The following is a 15,910-nucleotide window of genomic DNA, read 5'->3' on the forward strand; positions in this document are numbered from 1 at the left end:
ATGTTATAGTTAACATTAGCTCTCTCTCCCACCCTGCCTCCCACTGTTCTCCTCACCCCAGCGGTTCCAGCCACTGGGAACAGCAATATCACTCCTTTATATCGAAACCTTTGAGCTACCTGGGTTCTCTTCTTGAATTCTTAATGAGTTTTGTTTTATTATTATTGTTATCATTATTATTATTCAAAAGCTGCCTCAAGCGTGACTTTCACTTTTTTTTTTGAGTTGGGAGTCTCACTCTGTCTCCCAGACTGGAGTGCAGTGGCCGCTCCTGGCCACCGCAGCCTCGCCTGCTGGGCTCCAGCGATCCTTCTGCCTCAGCCATCCCAGTAGCCGGAATTACAGGCATGAGCTACCACGCCCAGCTAATTTTTTTGATTTATTGTAGAGATGAGGTCTCGCTGCCCAGGCAGGTCTCGAACCCGCAGGCTCAGGCAATCCACTCACCTCAGCCTCCCAAAGGCGACTTTCCCTATTAGCCTTCCCTGTCATTTTGCCCCCAACAAAATTCATCACAGTCATCCTCACACCACGAATACTTCTACTGTCACAACTCACCTGGCATGGAACTACTTGTTAACCTTTGTGTTTCTCCCCTGGATGGTGTTCCCCATTCCTAACAGAGTATCTGATAGTAAAAAAAAAAAAAAAAAAGTTGATTATACAAATGAATCGAATCATTAGAAAAAAGCGCCGAAAGACACCAAGTACTATCAAGCAAGCAAAAAAAAAAAAAAACAATCAAAACCTCAAATGGCCTTTCTTATTGAAATCCTAGCATGACACAAATTCATCATTGATTTGGTTCCTCTGCAGCATATCTCAAAAAGTCCAGGTGAAGGTCATAACCCTGGAAACCTACGGGTAGCACTTAATTGTTATTTTTGTAAAAAAAAATCCAGTGAATCCCTTGAGTTTTGGTTACATTACAGTGTTTTCTTTCCCATTTAAAATCACAAAAACCGGTCAACATTTCTGGAATGCCATTTGGCCACATTGATTGAAACTTAAAACGTACATATCCTTTAATACAGTACTTCTAGGAATAACAGAAATATTCCCATATGTGTGGAAAAAAAGTTTTATAAGAATGTTCATTGTGGCATTTTTATAACCAAATGAATTCAATGTTCATCAAAAAGAAAAGTAATGTCATATAATGTAAGCATCAAATAAATGAAATAAATCCATATGTACTAACACACAAAGTTAGTTGTCCATTACTTGTTAAGTAAAGGTAAGTTACAGAAAAATCTACTTAATAGACTTCACTTTTTAAACTGTGTGCAGAGCCCTATATTTTAGTGTTTGATGTATACGTTCATACTACATGACAAAACAGGTACATCTGGGAAATTGTTTGGAAAGAAGATGAAGGTGGGGAAGAATTTTAATTTTTTTTATTGTCTGCACTTTTTTTAAATTATACAAGGCATGTCTCCCTGAAATACCCTCTATTCAAATGGTAGACATTGGGTAATAGAATGTCTGCAGCTAATAACCCACCTAATGAAGTGTTGGGAAACGAAAGAAACCAAATGATTTCACAGACAGCTAAATTCTGATTGGTCTCTCAGTTGCTGATCTCCTGGAGCTGAATTTAAATTTCTTCTACAAACTCATAAATCATCAAAGGTAAAATTTTTCACCAGAGTTACCTGGAGAGATCAATTGGACTGTGAATATCTTTTCACCTGTACAAGTTGCCTCGTGGACACAAAGGTAACAATTGACCATGTTTCAAGTAAAACATTCATTTGTTTTAAGTATCATCTTCTCTCAAAAGGAAAAGAAAAAATACAGTGAAAGAGTAACACTATTTTGTTGTTATAGGTAGCAATTTGAAACATGAAGACTACGATTCTACTGTTTTGTCTTCTAGGATCAGCTCAGTCATTACCAGTAAGTGTGATATGCCTATTTTATACTAACCAGCCTCACTGTGTCTCTCATTGCAGATCTGTCTCTCCTCCTGCCTTCCATCAGCACTGTTCTGTTCTATGACTTATTCCCTTAGTCTCCTGTTGTTATTTCCCAATAACAGAAAATAATAAAATAATAAGGTGTTGGTGCATATTTCAATGTATTTGCATTTTTTAAAAGCATCCACTTTAACATGGTAGAAGGTCAATTATTTTGGCAGAGCAATAGGCTAGAAATTAGAAGGCAAAGGAATGCCTTAGAATATATCTACTTAAAGTAGATAATTATTTTACTTTCCAAAAAGAATTTTAAGATTTTTCTGGCAACTAGTTATTTGCTCTGAATAAAAAGGTGAACTACACTTTCTAATTGAAAAAGCTAAGTAAATTACAAAATTACAATTTAGTTCATAAATTACAAAAAGCCTACCAAATTGCATGATACCAAAGGCATATTACTGAGTGGTTAACATTTTTTACTTAGAACATTTCATCACCAAAAACGTTCATATGTAGTGGGCTTTTGAAAGAAAGGAGCATTAGAACTCCAATACTCACTCCAATTGTTTTCCATTGTTTTGTAGAGATGGGTGGTGGGCCTCTAAGTGAACTTCTCTTTACTCAAGATGCTTGACTATAGACATTAAGGAAGAAATATTATAATACATTTGCTATAAAATAGCAGGGCAAAAAAGAAACACTTCCTAGTAAAGCCTCAAGCTCACTTAGCACTTCTGTAGCCAATTCATACAATCAACAAATATTTGACAACTCTCACTATGCCCAAACAACAGTGACAAGAAGAAAAAAAATAAAAAGCACACTCCCTCATGGTGTTCACATGGATTGTAGGTAGTCATCAAATATTTTTTAAAGAAATGTTAAATTATAGATAATAATGTAATTAGCTCTGTGAAGGAAATGACCAGGGTGAGCTTTGGAACAACAGAACTAGGTATGAATAACTAACCACCCCTCTTATTTACCCTAAATAGATACATGTCCTCCTTGAAAGAAGTATTCTGTGAAAATTTAATCTTTTAAACATGGTAAAGTAAGAAGTTAATTTTTTTTAAAGCAAATGGGTTTTTTACTTCACTGAATACATTTATCAAAGGGTTCTTCAAAATAGGACTTCTCTAGCATATTTAAATTACCATATAATTTGCGAAAACTCAAGATAAAAGACCTCCCCCAGAATACAGCTCTCACCCAAGGTGGCCTAAGGTGTGGAGTGCAGACGAATGCAGATTGCAAATGGCCATATGTGAGAACAGCTGGTGGTAGAGGTAGAGAGATAGGTAGGCACAGTGGAGTGACACGGAAATGTCTGTTGGGTCATAAAAAATATTTAGCCAATGAAAAATCAGGCCACATAAACAAAGTATTTTTATTATTTCTAAATGGATCTATTAAATTATCATAAAGGCACTAAAAATGAATCCATTTGCACATGCAAACATATACAATAGCCTAGCAATCATTTCAGTAGATCAAAAGTTTGAGAATAGGTGCCAGGTAGCAAATACTATGAGTAAAAAGGGAGAAAATAAGACAAATCAAAGTCACAGGAAGTGGATACCCTAAAAGAAAACCAGAGTCTATTTTTTCAACAGAAATTTATTGAGCACCTACTGTATGCCAGGGCACTGATTTATCTACTTGGGTTGTGTCACTGAATAAACACAAGATTTCTACCCTTTAAAGTTTATATTTTAACAAGGAAACAAATGATAAGTGATGAACTGTCTAAATCAGTGGTCCTATGACTTGGTAGAATGTGATGAGCATTTTGGAGAAAAGAGAGCAGTCAGGGTCAGCCTTAATAAGAAGGCGAATTCCATATTTTTGCTATTGTGAATAATGTTGCAACAAACAGGTGTGTGCAGGTATCTTTATTTCATAGAGTGTCATAATACAATAAGAAAGGGATTGGCAGCAGTGGGAAACTACCGGAGGAGGCAGGGGCGGGATTGGCAGTAATGGGAAACTGCCAGGAAAGGCGTGGGGCAGGATTGGCAGCAGTGGGATTGGTAGTAGTGGGAAACTGCCAGGGGCAGAGGATTATACCTTATCAACAAGGGCACCTGCATAATGAACATTAGTATACCTAACCTTGAATTGTACCTCACATCTTTAAAGTTAAAAATTTAGGAAAAAAAGGAAGGTGAATTCAGGTGAAGACTTGCAGCTGTAAAAGACTAAGTCAATGTCTAGGGGAAGCTCGTTCCAGACAGAGAGAGCAGGTACTGGTGAGATCCTGAGGCAGGAAAGGGCTTTACTTGTCCTAGAAGCAGCAAAGAGCCTGGATGGCCACAGCAGAGTTAGTGAGAGGAACCGAGGTGGGACTGAAGGTCAGAGAGGTACTGAGGGCCCTGAGGCCATTAAGGGGGCTCTGGCTTTTACACTGAGTGAAATTGGCAGCCATCGCAGGCACTGAGCAGAGAAGGGACAAGATTAGATTATTGTTTCAAAGGGTCATTCTGGCTGCTGTGCTAACATGGGTTGTAGGGAATGAAGAAACTTGTTTCACAGCATGGATACTTTCATAATCCTGTTATAGTCTGAGTAATGCTCAGCTGCTCTCCCTTGATACCGATAGATCAAAGGGGCAGGAAACTGTTAGAAAGAAGTTTATTTCTGAATTCGAATCCAAGAAGCAGAGCCGGACTCGAAGTCTTTCTAAAATGGTTCTGCCCCACTTCAGGCCTTGCAGTCCACTTTTATAGTCCAGAGTTATCGGTACCTGTACATTAGCCATGTGACCAGCAGAACATTGTATAGAACTTAAGTTACAGCTGCATTTTACATTTAAATGGTGACATTTAGAGTAAAGAAAGTTTACAAGGCCCAAGACATCATGCGTCGCAAAAGTTATGCAAATCATAAGACTTACAATTACATTGATACAAAAGTTATACAAATTACAAGACCTTGGAGTACATTGATACTATATTGTTCAAACCTATGACTATTAAGAAAGGGAGTAAATAGGGCTTACATTTTTGGGCGTTGTCTGCAAGAAAATCAAGGATCCCTTGAAGTTGCTTACCGGGAGTGCTTAGACCACAAGGGGACTCTCAGTAATGTGCTCAGGATTGTGCAAGAGGGCATGAATCCTTGCCATGCCCTTGTCTAGGAGCTGTGGCAAAATGGGTGGACATTAGCAGGTCTCTGTATCAATCCTAAAGCTGAAAGGGACCTCCAAGGACAGGGAATGCCAACCTCTCCTCTTATAATGAAGGGAAACATTCCAAGTGAAGCTAACACTGCCCTAGGAGAAACTCAAGGTGACCCAAGGGCTGGTGCAGCCCCAGGGGGCCACACCTCCACGTTCCCCAGGATGCATGGGCTAAGAGCACTTGTGAGGATCCTAGCACTGGCTCTGCTGCTCACCATGTCATCTTGGGCAGGTTACTTGACTTCTCTGGGCTTCAGTTTCCTCACCTGCAAAACAAAACTATGCAAGTAGAGCGAATGGGGAGGAAGAATATTTTAACCCCTAAAATTCAAGTATTTTTAATACACTAGCCAAATACCCAGGCCAGGAAGAAAACTGAACTTGCATTGCAAGAGTAACATGGCAGGCACAAGGCAAAAGTGGGAAGCTTCCATGAAAAGGCAATAAGAACGATGACAACTTACTTCAAACATTGAGAAAAAGCAAATGTGCACAGGGCTAAGGTGCAGACTCTACATTTCATGTCCCGGCAAAAAAGAAAGACAGTTCCAGAAAATAAATGGGAGTCAGGAACCACCACCAGAACTCGCAAGTGCCCTGGCCCATCTTGCCTATCTTGTACTCACCCATCCCATCCCTCCTGTTCTGGCATTTTTTTTTCTTTCTTTTTTCTTTAATTATTTGTTTGTTTGTTGAGTTTATTTTCTGAGTTTATTTATTGAGTTTATTTATTTACTCTACTGCTCAGGCTGGAGTGCAGTGGCATGCTCATGGCCACCGCAGGCTCAACCTATTGGGCTCAGGCGATCCTTCCACTTCAACCTTCCAAGTAGCTGGAACTACAGGCATGCAACACCATGCCCAGCTAATTTTTGATTTATTATAGAGACTAGGTCTCACCAAGTTGCCCAGTCTCGAACTCCTGAGCCCAGACAATCTTCTTGCCTCTGCCTCCCAAAGTGCTGGGATGACAGGCGTGAGCCACCATGCCCGGTGCATTTTTTCACTCTACAATTTCATGTCCTGCCATGCACAAAATGTTTAATGGAATTAAAATCGCTCCAAAACACATAGAGCCTAAAGACAAACATTTTTGCATTGGGGACAATGTGTTACCTTCTGGAATGAGTGAATATAAAACCTCAAACATATTCCTGCCTTGCCAAATACTTGTTTTCACAGAAGCAGCTCAACCCTGCTTTGGGACTTCCAACAAAGCTGGCTCCAGACCAGGTAACGCTACTAAACCAACAGCAGCCAAATCAGGTATGAGTCTTACAAGAGCAAACATTTACAAACCAGCAAAGGGAAACATGTTAAGACTGGCGGGTTTAAAATCAAGATTGACAAAGAGTCTCATAACTGAACAAGAAAGAGAGGATTTTCGTTTGGGAGAGGAAAAAAATGAATCAATACACGCTTTTGAAAATTTTGATTACGGTTAGAAAATCATCCTCATTTTTTTTCCATCTGTCTAAATAATAATTTTGTTTGGTAACAAAATCTGGTAAACTTTGAAAAGCAATGACCTTGTTACAAAGTTGGATCATCTATGCTCTTGAAAGACTGTAGCACATCAAGTGTGGTATTGGCCTGAGTAGCAGGGAATAAGAGGTGGTCTATAAAAATAACTGCAGACTTTCTCATGGTTTTCTTAAGTTTCACTGTTGCTGATGGGCTGGTGTATTGCTATACAATCTGTTTTTTCAAGGCATATTTAAATACTTTTGAAAACTGCATTATCTCTTGGCTGCTGTGCTCCCTCCCACTCCAACTCTTCCTTTGCTGTAAAGGGCCCTGTTCATCTACTTCTAGACCTGAGAAGAAGTACAATCAGTTATCACTAGAGTCTAAAGTTCTCTCTTTAGGTGATGGGGGTTGTAGAACATTCAAGTTAGGAGTCATTCTCCCTCCTTGAGGTATCTGAAGCTTATGTAATTTAAGGTCTGTCTTTAAAAAAAACAAAAGAATAAAGGCCAGGTGCAGTGGCTCATGTTATAATCCCAGCACTTTGGGAGACCAAGGTGAGAGGATTGCCTGAGCCCACAGGTTCAAGACCAGCCTAGTCAACTTGGCAAGACCTCATCTCTACAATAAATCAAAAAAAGTAGCCAGGCATGGTGGTGCATGGCTGTATTTTCAGTTACTTAGAAGGTTGAGGTGGAAGGATCACCTGAGCCCAACAGGTCAAGGCTGCAGTGACCGTGAACATGCCACTGCACTCCAGCCTGGAAGACAGAATGAGACTCCAACTCAAAAAAATAATAATAATAAAAAGAATACAAAAGTACATTTGTAAAAGTAGGTACTGAAGTTGAGCATGAGATAAGAAATAAGATTAAATCACAATTTTTTAAGCTGATACATACCATAAACTTGCTAGGGTGTCTCCCAGGGTCACAAAAGGGGGCAATGCTGTGAGAGGCCCTGAAGTTTCACCTTCGTTTACCTTCTGGTAATCCCACCTCTGACAGGAATATGGATTACCTGAGACTATCCACCCTAGACAGGGCGGGAAAGACAGACAATCTCTTGTCTCATACATCAATTTCAATTTCCCACAGGTCTTCCCTTTAAGTCTAATACCATTGACACAGATGCTCACCCTGGGGTCAGATCTGCAACTGGTAAGTGCTCTTTTATATTATTTTAATACCCATTGTTAAATAAATACAACACCTAATGTTGAGTGGAGGAGAGAATGCTTGTATGGGTGTGCGTATCCACAGATATCCCCACATAAACACATCCTATAGATACGTTAAATGAAAGGAGAGAGAGAAGAGACAAAGAGAGTCAGATGCTATTTAACTCATCATAAAAAGTTATTCTTAGCTGAGAGTCTCTAAAGAAGTGGATCTAATTTTCAGATCTTTGTTTCCCCAGTTCCTCTCACCTCTTCTCCTCCTGTCACCCCTCCACCATACCTTCCACCCACACACCCACACAGATACCACTATTATCACCCCAACAAGAGAAAGCTAGAAAGGGTAGAAATATCTTGTCTTCTTATAGGATATCCATATAGCTGAACCTGTTCAGGGAAGAAAAATAAGTTCTTTTCCTGACTAAAGTGGATTTCTTTAGTGGTCAGACTTAAATGTAGTTCATGTTCCAGACTAGATATTTTATTCTGAGAACCTAATAATTTTCGTAAGGATCCTTATGAAGAAATGTATTTCTTCATTAAAAAAAAGTCATCAGAAAAATTCCAGAAACCATTGCTGTTATAGCCAAAAGGAAAAAAGAAAGACAAAATTGTCGGTGACCAGCACTGACCAAGGGTGGGTTAGGACCCGCACCGGAGAATCAGGAGACGGTGAGAAGACCACTCGGAGGCAGTTCTTCTGGGAACAGTCTGATCAGGACTGGAGCCGATTTTATTCAAACCTTTTCCAACTTATATACCATTTTCTATACCCTCCAGCAGTGTGATAATTATTTACTGGGGGCGTACAAATTCCATGATGTATATTGCGGTTTACAAATTATGCATCACAAGACCATCACGAGACTTGCAAGTTCCAAGCAGACAATGCAAACTCCATGATGCCTGACATGCTTCACAAAACTCACATCAAGGTCACAGGTGCACAATTTCAATTGTTCAAAATGTCTTCCATAGTGTTCAATAAATCATTCATATTATACTCTTTGTTCTAAACCCTGATTAATACAAAAAGACTTTTCTGAGTTAACTCTAGGTTCAATCCAAGTTCACTGACTCCAAATATTTTTAACGATTAATATTATCAACTTAACACTATACTATAATCTATAAGTTTACTTAAATGACTTAGCTGTTAGTTATACTATTATCCTATTACAATTTAACGTAATGCCTTATAACTCAGTTAAAACTTATTCTTAAACTACCAAACTTTACTATAATTCATATGAGTTTCATATGTCTAAACTATAATTTTTATATGATCTAGTGATTGGACTTTAACCCAAAACTTAAATTCTTTTTCCTAGTATATTAATACATGGCTATGTGTAAAATTTCCTATTGTTATATTAGAAGCAAAAACAGCACTGTTGGGAAAATTTTGGTATACTTAAAATTGGCCTACAGGAACAGGAACTAAAGTCATAATCTGAGAAAAGGAAACTTAAAGGCTTAAACAAAACTTAAAAGTTTTCTATGAATGCTTACTACTGTTTAAATCTTTTCGATGGAAATTGTATCATCTTAAATGTATGTTTTATCCAAACAAGTCTATTCTAAAAATCAAATAGTAGCTGTCACACTCTTGGATAATGGGCTGCACGGTTACCATGACAATGACCACAGGCTGAAGCAAACAGAGTTTCGGCATGTAACAAAACTAGAAAAACGTCCTGCCTGGCTAGAGGCAGGGCAATAAAACTATTATGATAATTTAGTTTCTAATCTTAATCCTAGGAGAAACTGCCTTTGGGAACAAGAGCTGACTAACCAGTCTACAAGGAAATAGAAGTTTAAAAATATCTAGAAAAAAGTACAACTTAGAAAGGACAAGGTCATATAAAATAATTCTTACTGTGCGACTTTCCATCAGATGTATAGAGATTTACTTATAAATTTTACTGCCATGTATGCTCACTGGTCACTAATCACATGCCAATATCATAGGTATAACTGATATCCTATGTCAGAGGCGATCTTCCAGATGGGCCTTTACAGGCCTCAGCCATGTAGCTATAGATGTTGGCTCCCAACACAAAATCCCTTAAGTAATTCTCAAAGAGAATGGGTTAAATGCCAAAGAAAAACAATACAGGAAAAGTTAGTAATGGACCTTTTGGTTGTACTAGTCCAAACACATTTCTGAATTTCATCTCTGTATCTAACTATACATGCAATAGAATACAACATATTTACTTAGCAAATCCTCCCTTTAAAAATATTTTACATTTAGTAAACACATGAGATTCCTGAAGGTTCGAACTGGAAAAATATACAATAAAATCCTCTTTGTTGCCCTACAGTTAAATCCTGCTGCAGGAATGACACCTGGTGCCCAGACCCACCCGCTGACATTAGGCGGGCTGAACGTGCAACAGCAGCTGCAACCACAGGTAAGTTCAACAACTGAACTTCTGTTTTACATTAAGAGAGCATTTTCTCTCAGGTGAAAGCCTACAAAAGAAAAAAAGTTTTTTTCAAGCTTCTTAAAAATGTGACCAGATAATTTGCATACGGGTGTTCTACTGAACATAGAACATTATTTGGCAATCTGGTTCTTGATTAAAACATATACAGAAGAACTGATCATGTTACCCCATATCCTCTCTAGAATACTTTTTCTTTTTTTTTGAGTTGGAGTCTCACTCTGTCGCCCAGGCTGGAGTGTAGTGGCACACTCACAGCCACCGCAGTCTCGACCTGCTGGGTTCAGGTGATCCTTCCACCTCAGCCTTTCAAGGTGTGTGCCACCATACGCAGCTAATTTTTTTTTTTAAGTTTTAAAGCATTTTATTAGCAAGAAGAAAGGAAAGAAAAAGGAAGATTCATGGCAGAAAGATCTGCCATGGGCAAGTTTCTCAAAAGGAAAAACTGCCTAATTTTTTTTATTTATTTTAGAGCTGAGGTCTTACCAAGTTGCCCACGCTGGTCTCGAGTCCATAGGCACAGCAATCCTCTCACCTCGGCCACCCAAAGTGCTGGGATTACAAGCTTGAGCCACTGCACTCGGCCTTAGAATATATTTTTAATAGGTAACATGAAACCAAAAAAAGTTGGGGAAAATTGGAAATTGAAGAATATAAGGGGGAAAATTGAGGGATTTTTTTTTCTAGGTTATTCTGTTTTCTGTTGAAGACTTTCTGATTAAGATCACCCCAAAGAAAAATAAAAGTGGACAAAGTTTAGCTTCAGCAAATCTGATCTTGCCCTTTTTGTGCTCATTTTCATAACCCCTTGAAAGTCCCCCAAGAACTTTCTAGTTACTTCTCACCTCCCATCACCCCACTCATTTTCAAGAAAAACTCTGGAAGTCGGTCTTACGCTAAGATATAAATGCCATACTTAAAGTGTCACCCCTTTTTGAAGTGTTTGTATTTTAACATTGAAAAAAGTCCAACTGTTTAACTTCTTGAAACTTTTTTTTTTCATTTTTAAATTTTTTATTTGAAAGATGTGAAGTACAATTCAGGGTTAGGTATACAACTGTTCGTTATGCGGGGAAACTTCTTTAACTATCTTAATAGTCTCTGAAGAAAAATACAATACCCCTGTTTTAAAAATCTTGCTTTACATTTTTTTTATAAAGATATGGGATATAATTCAGGGTTAGGTGCTCAGTCTCACTCATTATCAGAGAAATGCAAATCAAAACCACATTGAGATACCACCTAACCCCAGTCAGAATGGCCATCATTAATAAAACAAACAACAACAGATGCTGGTGAGGATGTGGAGAAAAGGGAAGGCTTCTACACTGCTAATGAGAATGCAAGTTAGTGCTACCTCTTTGGAAGACAGGGTGGCAGTTTCTGAAAGAACTAGAAATTGACCTTCCATACAATAATTCTTTTGTGGCCAGACTAAGTTGTCTGTAGACAAATTATTCTCCCCAGCATGTGACCTCAGCTCCCATCTTCCCACATAATGGTCTAAGTTTTTATAGAAGCATTTGTTATTTATTATGTAATACATGCTAATTATAAAGAATTTATAAAATTCATATAAGTAAAACAAAATAACATTCACCCAGAATTTGATCACTCAGAATCAAAAACTCATATTCTAAGATGTGTCATTCCCATCTTTTTCCTACCCATATGAGTACATGTTTAAAAGAAAATATGCTTTTGCTATATTTAATGCTCTATGACCTAACTGTTTCCACAAATACATTTTGAACAGTTTCCATGTTTTGAAATATTCACTTGCAAGGTTGTTTCTAATGACTGCTACGTATTCCATTGCATATTAAGTTATATATTATTAAAATGTGGATTCTTTTCAAACTTTTTCTTTTGTAAACAATGCTACAGTGAGCAATCCTTGTAACTAAGTCAATGACTATATCAATGACTATTTTGGGGGGAGACCAACTCTTAGGAATAGAATTTCCAAAGATACACAAAATATCTTTTGTTTTTGTTTTTTTTTTTTAGTTGGAGTCTCACTCTGTCACCCAGACTGGAGTGCAGTGGCCGCTCCCAGCCACCTCAGCCTCGACCTGGGCTCCGGCGATCCTTCCGCCTCAGCCTTCCAAGTAGCTGGAGCTACAGGTGCACGCTGCCACACCCAGCTAATTTTTTATTTTATTGTGGAGATAAGGTCTCACCAAGTTGCCCAGGCAGGTCTCGAACCCGCGGGCTCAGGCAATCCACTCACCTCAGCCTCCCAAAATGCTGGGACTACAGGCTGAGGCACCGAGCCCGGTTAAAATATCTTAATTAAAGTGACTCTCTGAAAAAGACCTGAGAAGCATGCAAATAAATTGATGCTTCTAATACATGACCCTGTGTTCCCCGTGGGCTGACTGCACCGCTTCTGTCCCCATTGTTGCTGTGCTCTAACCTTGAAGCCATACTTAGTACACCTTCATGTTCCCCAGAGTACATTCACTCCAGTCCAAGGCATTTGTGGGCCCTGAAGTTTGTTAAGTTTCAGCATAGAAGGTTTCTGCACTCTCCATCACGCAATAAAATGGGAATTCTTCAACATCTCTAGGCTGTGCTACTGTCCCCACACTTGACCTTCTCCTCAGCAGCTCCTGTCCTCCCCACTTTTCCTCTCCCCATGCAGAGTGGCTTACTTTGTCTGCACCTGCCAGTAGCTCCCAGTTGAAAGAAAGAAAGAGAGAAAAAGGGCGGGGGAAGAGAGAGAGAAAGAGAAGGAAGGAGGGAAGGAAGGAAGGAAGGAAGGAAGGAAGGAAGGAAGGAAGGAAGGAAGGAAGGAAGGAAGGAAGGAAGGGAGGGAGGGGAAAAAAAGACATGGTAAAGAGTGAACTCTAGGCCGGGCTTGGTGGCTCAGCCTGTAATCCCAGGAATGTGGGAGGCCAAGGCGAGTGGATTGCCTGAGCCGACGGGTTCGAGACCTTGTCTCTACAATAAATCAAAAAGCAGCCGAGCGTGGCAGCACGCACCCGTAGTTCCAGCTACTCGGAGGGCTGAAGCGGAAGGATCACCAGAGCCCAGCAGGTCGAGGCTGCAGTGACCGGGAGCGGCCACTGCAGGCCACTGCACTCCAGCCTGGGCAATAGAGTGAGACTCCAACTAAAAAAAAAAGAAAAAAGGAAAGAAGGAAAAAAAAAGAGTGAACTCTAGAACCACACAACTTCTGGTCAAATCTCAGTTCTCCACTTACCTCCTGTGTGATATTGACCAAGATCCTTAACCACTCTGTGGCTTACTTTGCTCAAAAGTTAAAATGGGCACTAAAATCCGGGCTCGGTGGCTCAGCCTGTAATCCCGCGCCTTTGGGAGGCTGAGGTGAGTGAATTGCCTGAGCCCGCGGGTTCGAGCCCCACCTGGGCAGCGAGACCTCATCTCTACAATAAATCAAAAAAATCAGCCAGGCGTAGTAGTGCATGCCTGTAATTCCGGTACTCGGAAGGCTGAGGCGGAAGGATCGCTGGAGCCAAGCAGGCGAGGCTGCGGTGGCCGGGAGCGGCCACTGCACTCCAGTCTGGGCGACCGAGTGAGACTCAACTCAAAAAAAAAAAAGGGCACTAAAGTAAAACCTTCCTCTAGAGCTGTTATGAAGATTAAATGAGTAAATATGCATAAAATATTAAAAACAGTGCTTACGACATAGTAAGCATGCAATGTGTTATCTATTATTATTTCAGATAATTTCTCTACTAGCAACAAAGAAAAAACATTTATTGTTATAATGGTGAACAATTTGGATTACCTTTCATCTGTGATTTTCTCTTTTTATCTCTTTGTTTCTTCCACTCCTCCATTTCTTTTTCCCCCAAATCCTAAATGTTCCTTCTTCCCAAACCACTTTTTCATTGCCACCCTGAGGGTTTGTTGAGGTTTTTTTGCTGTCATCATCCTATTTGTCAGCAGACAAGAACCTGACTGAGAGTAATGCTTTTCATAAATGTATGAACTTTTTGCCTGATGTCAATTTATAATTCCATAATTGCTGCACCAACTGTTGTGGGAAATAATAAAGTTAAGAGTTCATCTCCTAAGACTATCAGCTATTTTGACTTATTACTATTAAAAGTCCTATTTTGATTACTTTCCTGACACTGTGCATCTTCTATAGAAATAAAAATAAATCTTTAAGACCCTAGTTTTCTTTTACAAACTTTAGGCTATTCTTAAAGTAGTAGAGAACACTAGAGGATGCCAATACCTCACCCAAGTTTTTTTCAGCTATAAATGCATAACATTTAGTGAGTTACTGATGACCATTGCAGTATTTCTTACTTAGTTCTAAGAGTTGTGCCAATGCCAGGTTTAGTGAGCAATATCACCCAGAAAAATGTCCAGGCAATGAGTGCAAGACTAAACATATGTGCTTCAAGAAACCTCTGCATGTTAAAATATCCATCATGTGTCTTAATATATCTTCTGGGATGCCATATAAAAGAAAACTGTGCATTTTATCACCATCATTACTTGGAGTAATTTTCAGTCTGGAGATTTCTTGAGATCAAAATTACTTTTTGTTCATCCAGTTTACTAACTTCTACATTCTAAATGTGCTGTCTGAAACTGGTTTCTAAATCTGTCTGAGTCTAATCTTTTTACAGATTAGAATGAGTTCCAATTCTCATTCAGTTCTATAAATCTATAACAGATGATACATTAGTTACAAATATCTGTTCAATAAATATTGTATCCTTTTAAGAAAATCTCAATATTTATGTCATCTGCCAGATCTTATGTTGAATTTTTTCTGTATTTTTATCTTTTTTTCAGATGTTACCAATCTTTTTAGCACAACTTGGAGCCCAGGTAAGATTATTTTTCAATATCATTTTGATTTTAAATCACCTTGGTGTGAGATATCTAATCTCATTTCTATTCACTGCTGCAAAATTTCCACTGTATGGTCACTGTTAATCATAAGAGCCAACAGGGCACTTACTATGTACCAGACACTATTCTAAGTGCTTTACATGTATTATCTCATTTAATCTTCAGAACAGCTTTTTCTAAAAAGATTTGTATTTCCAGTTTGAAAATTACTAACTGGAAATACTTATTATTCTGTTACAGTAGTGCCATTAATAAATGGTTGCAGGCAGCCAATCCTCTAAACCAAATTATTAAGAATGAAGTAGGCCGGGCTCAGTGGCTCAGCCTGTAATCCCAGCACTTTGGGAGGTCGAGATGAATGGATTGCCTGAGCCCGCGGGTTCGAGACCCGCCTGGGAAACTTGGCGAAACCTCATCTCTACAATAAATCAAAAACTGACCTGGGCTTGGTAGCGCGCGCCTGTAATTCCAGCTACTTGAAAGGCTGAGGCGAAAGGATTGCCGGAGCCCAGCGGGTAGAGGCTGTGGTGGCCGGGAGCGGCCACTGCACTCCAGTCTGGGTGACAGAGTGAGACTCCAACTCAAAAAAAAAAAAAAAGAATGAAGTAAGTTAATAAGATTAATCTAATGATTAATGACTTGGGAGGTTCTTTTTACATCTTAAATTTGTTTTTAACTTTATGTAGTTTCCTTGAGAATGTTGCAAACACTTTCTCTCCTTTCTCCCTGTTTATCTTTGTGAAAGCAATTCTTGAAATTCCCTCTATAAAACTCCCAGAGGGCCACCATCAGATATTAGCACCAGACAGCTTTATTTCTAAAAGCTTAATCAAATATAAAGTTTGTATCAACTTTCTTTTTTTTTTTT

At 39.0% G+C, this 15,910-nt stretch overlaps 1 protein-coding gene across 2 annotated transcripts in view; it reads left to right on the forward strand.

Moving 5' to 3' along the window:
* Positions 1–1,833: 1,833 nt before the first annotated feature.
* The window catches only part of AMTN (amelotin), an 18,672-nt gene continuing 4,595 nt past the window's right edge, over positions 1,834–15,910 (forward strand). The window contains exons 1-5 of one of the 2 annotated variants that reach the window (XM_008063206.1): positions 1,834–1,902; positions 6,289–6,369; positions 7,668–7,730; positions 10,078–10,167; positions 14,983–15,018. In XM_008063206.1, the coding sequence (XP_008061397.1) occupies positions 1,849–1,902; positions 6,289–6,369; positions 7,668–7,730; positions 10,078–10,167; positions 14,983–15,018 (324 nt within the window). In that variant the 5' untranslated portion in view covers positions 1,834–1,848. The remainder of the gene's footprint in view (positions 1,903–6,288; positions 6,370–7,667; positions 7,731–10,077; positions 10,168–14,982; positions 15,019–15,910) is intronic. The other variant, XM_008063207.1, reaches the window with a different exon arrangement.

This window comes from Carlito syrichta, unplaced genomic scaffold (assembly GCF_000164805.1).
Source record: "Carlito syrichta isolate Samal-C Ts95f unplaced genomic scaffold, Tarsius_syrichta-2.0.1 Scaffold306677, whole genome shotgun sequence".
Lineage (NCBI taxonomy): Eukaryota > Metazoa > Chordata > Mammalia > Primates > Tarsiidae > Carlito > Carlito syrichta.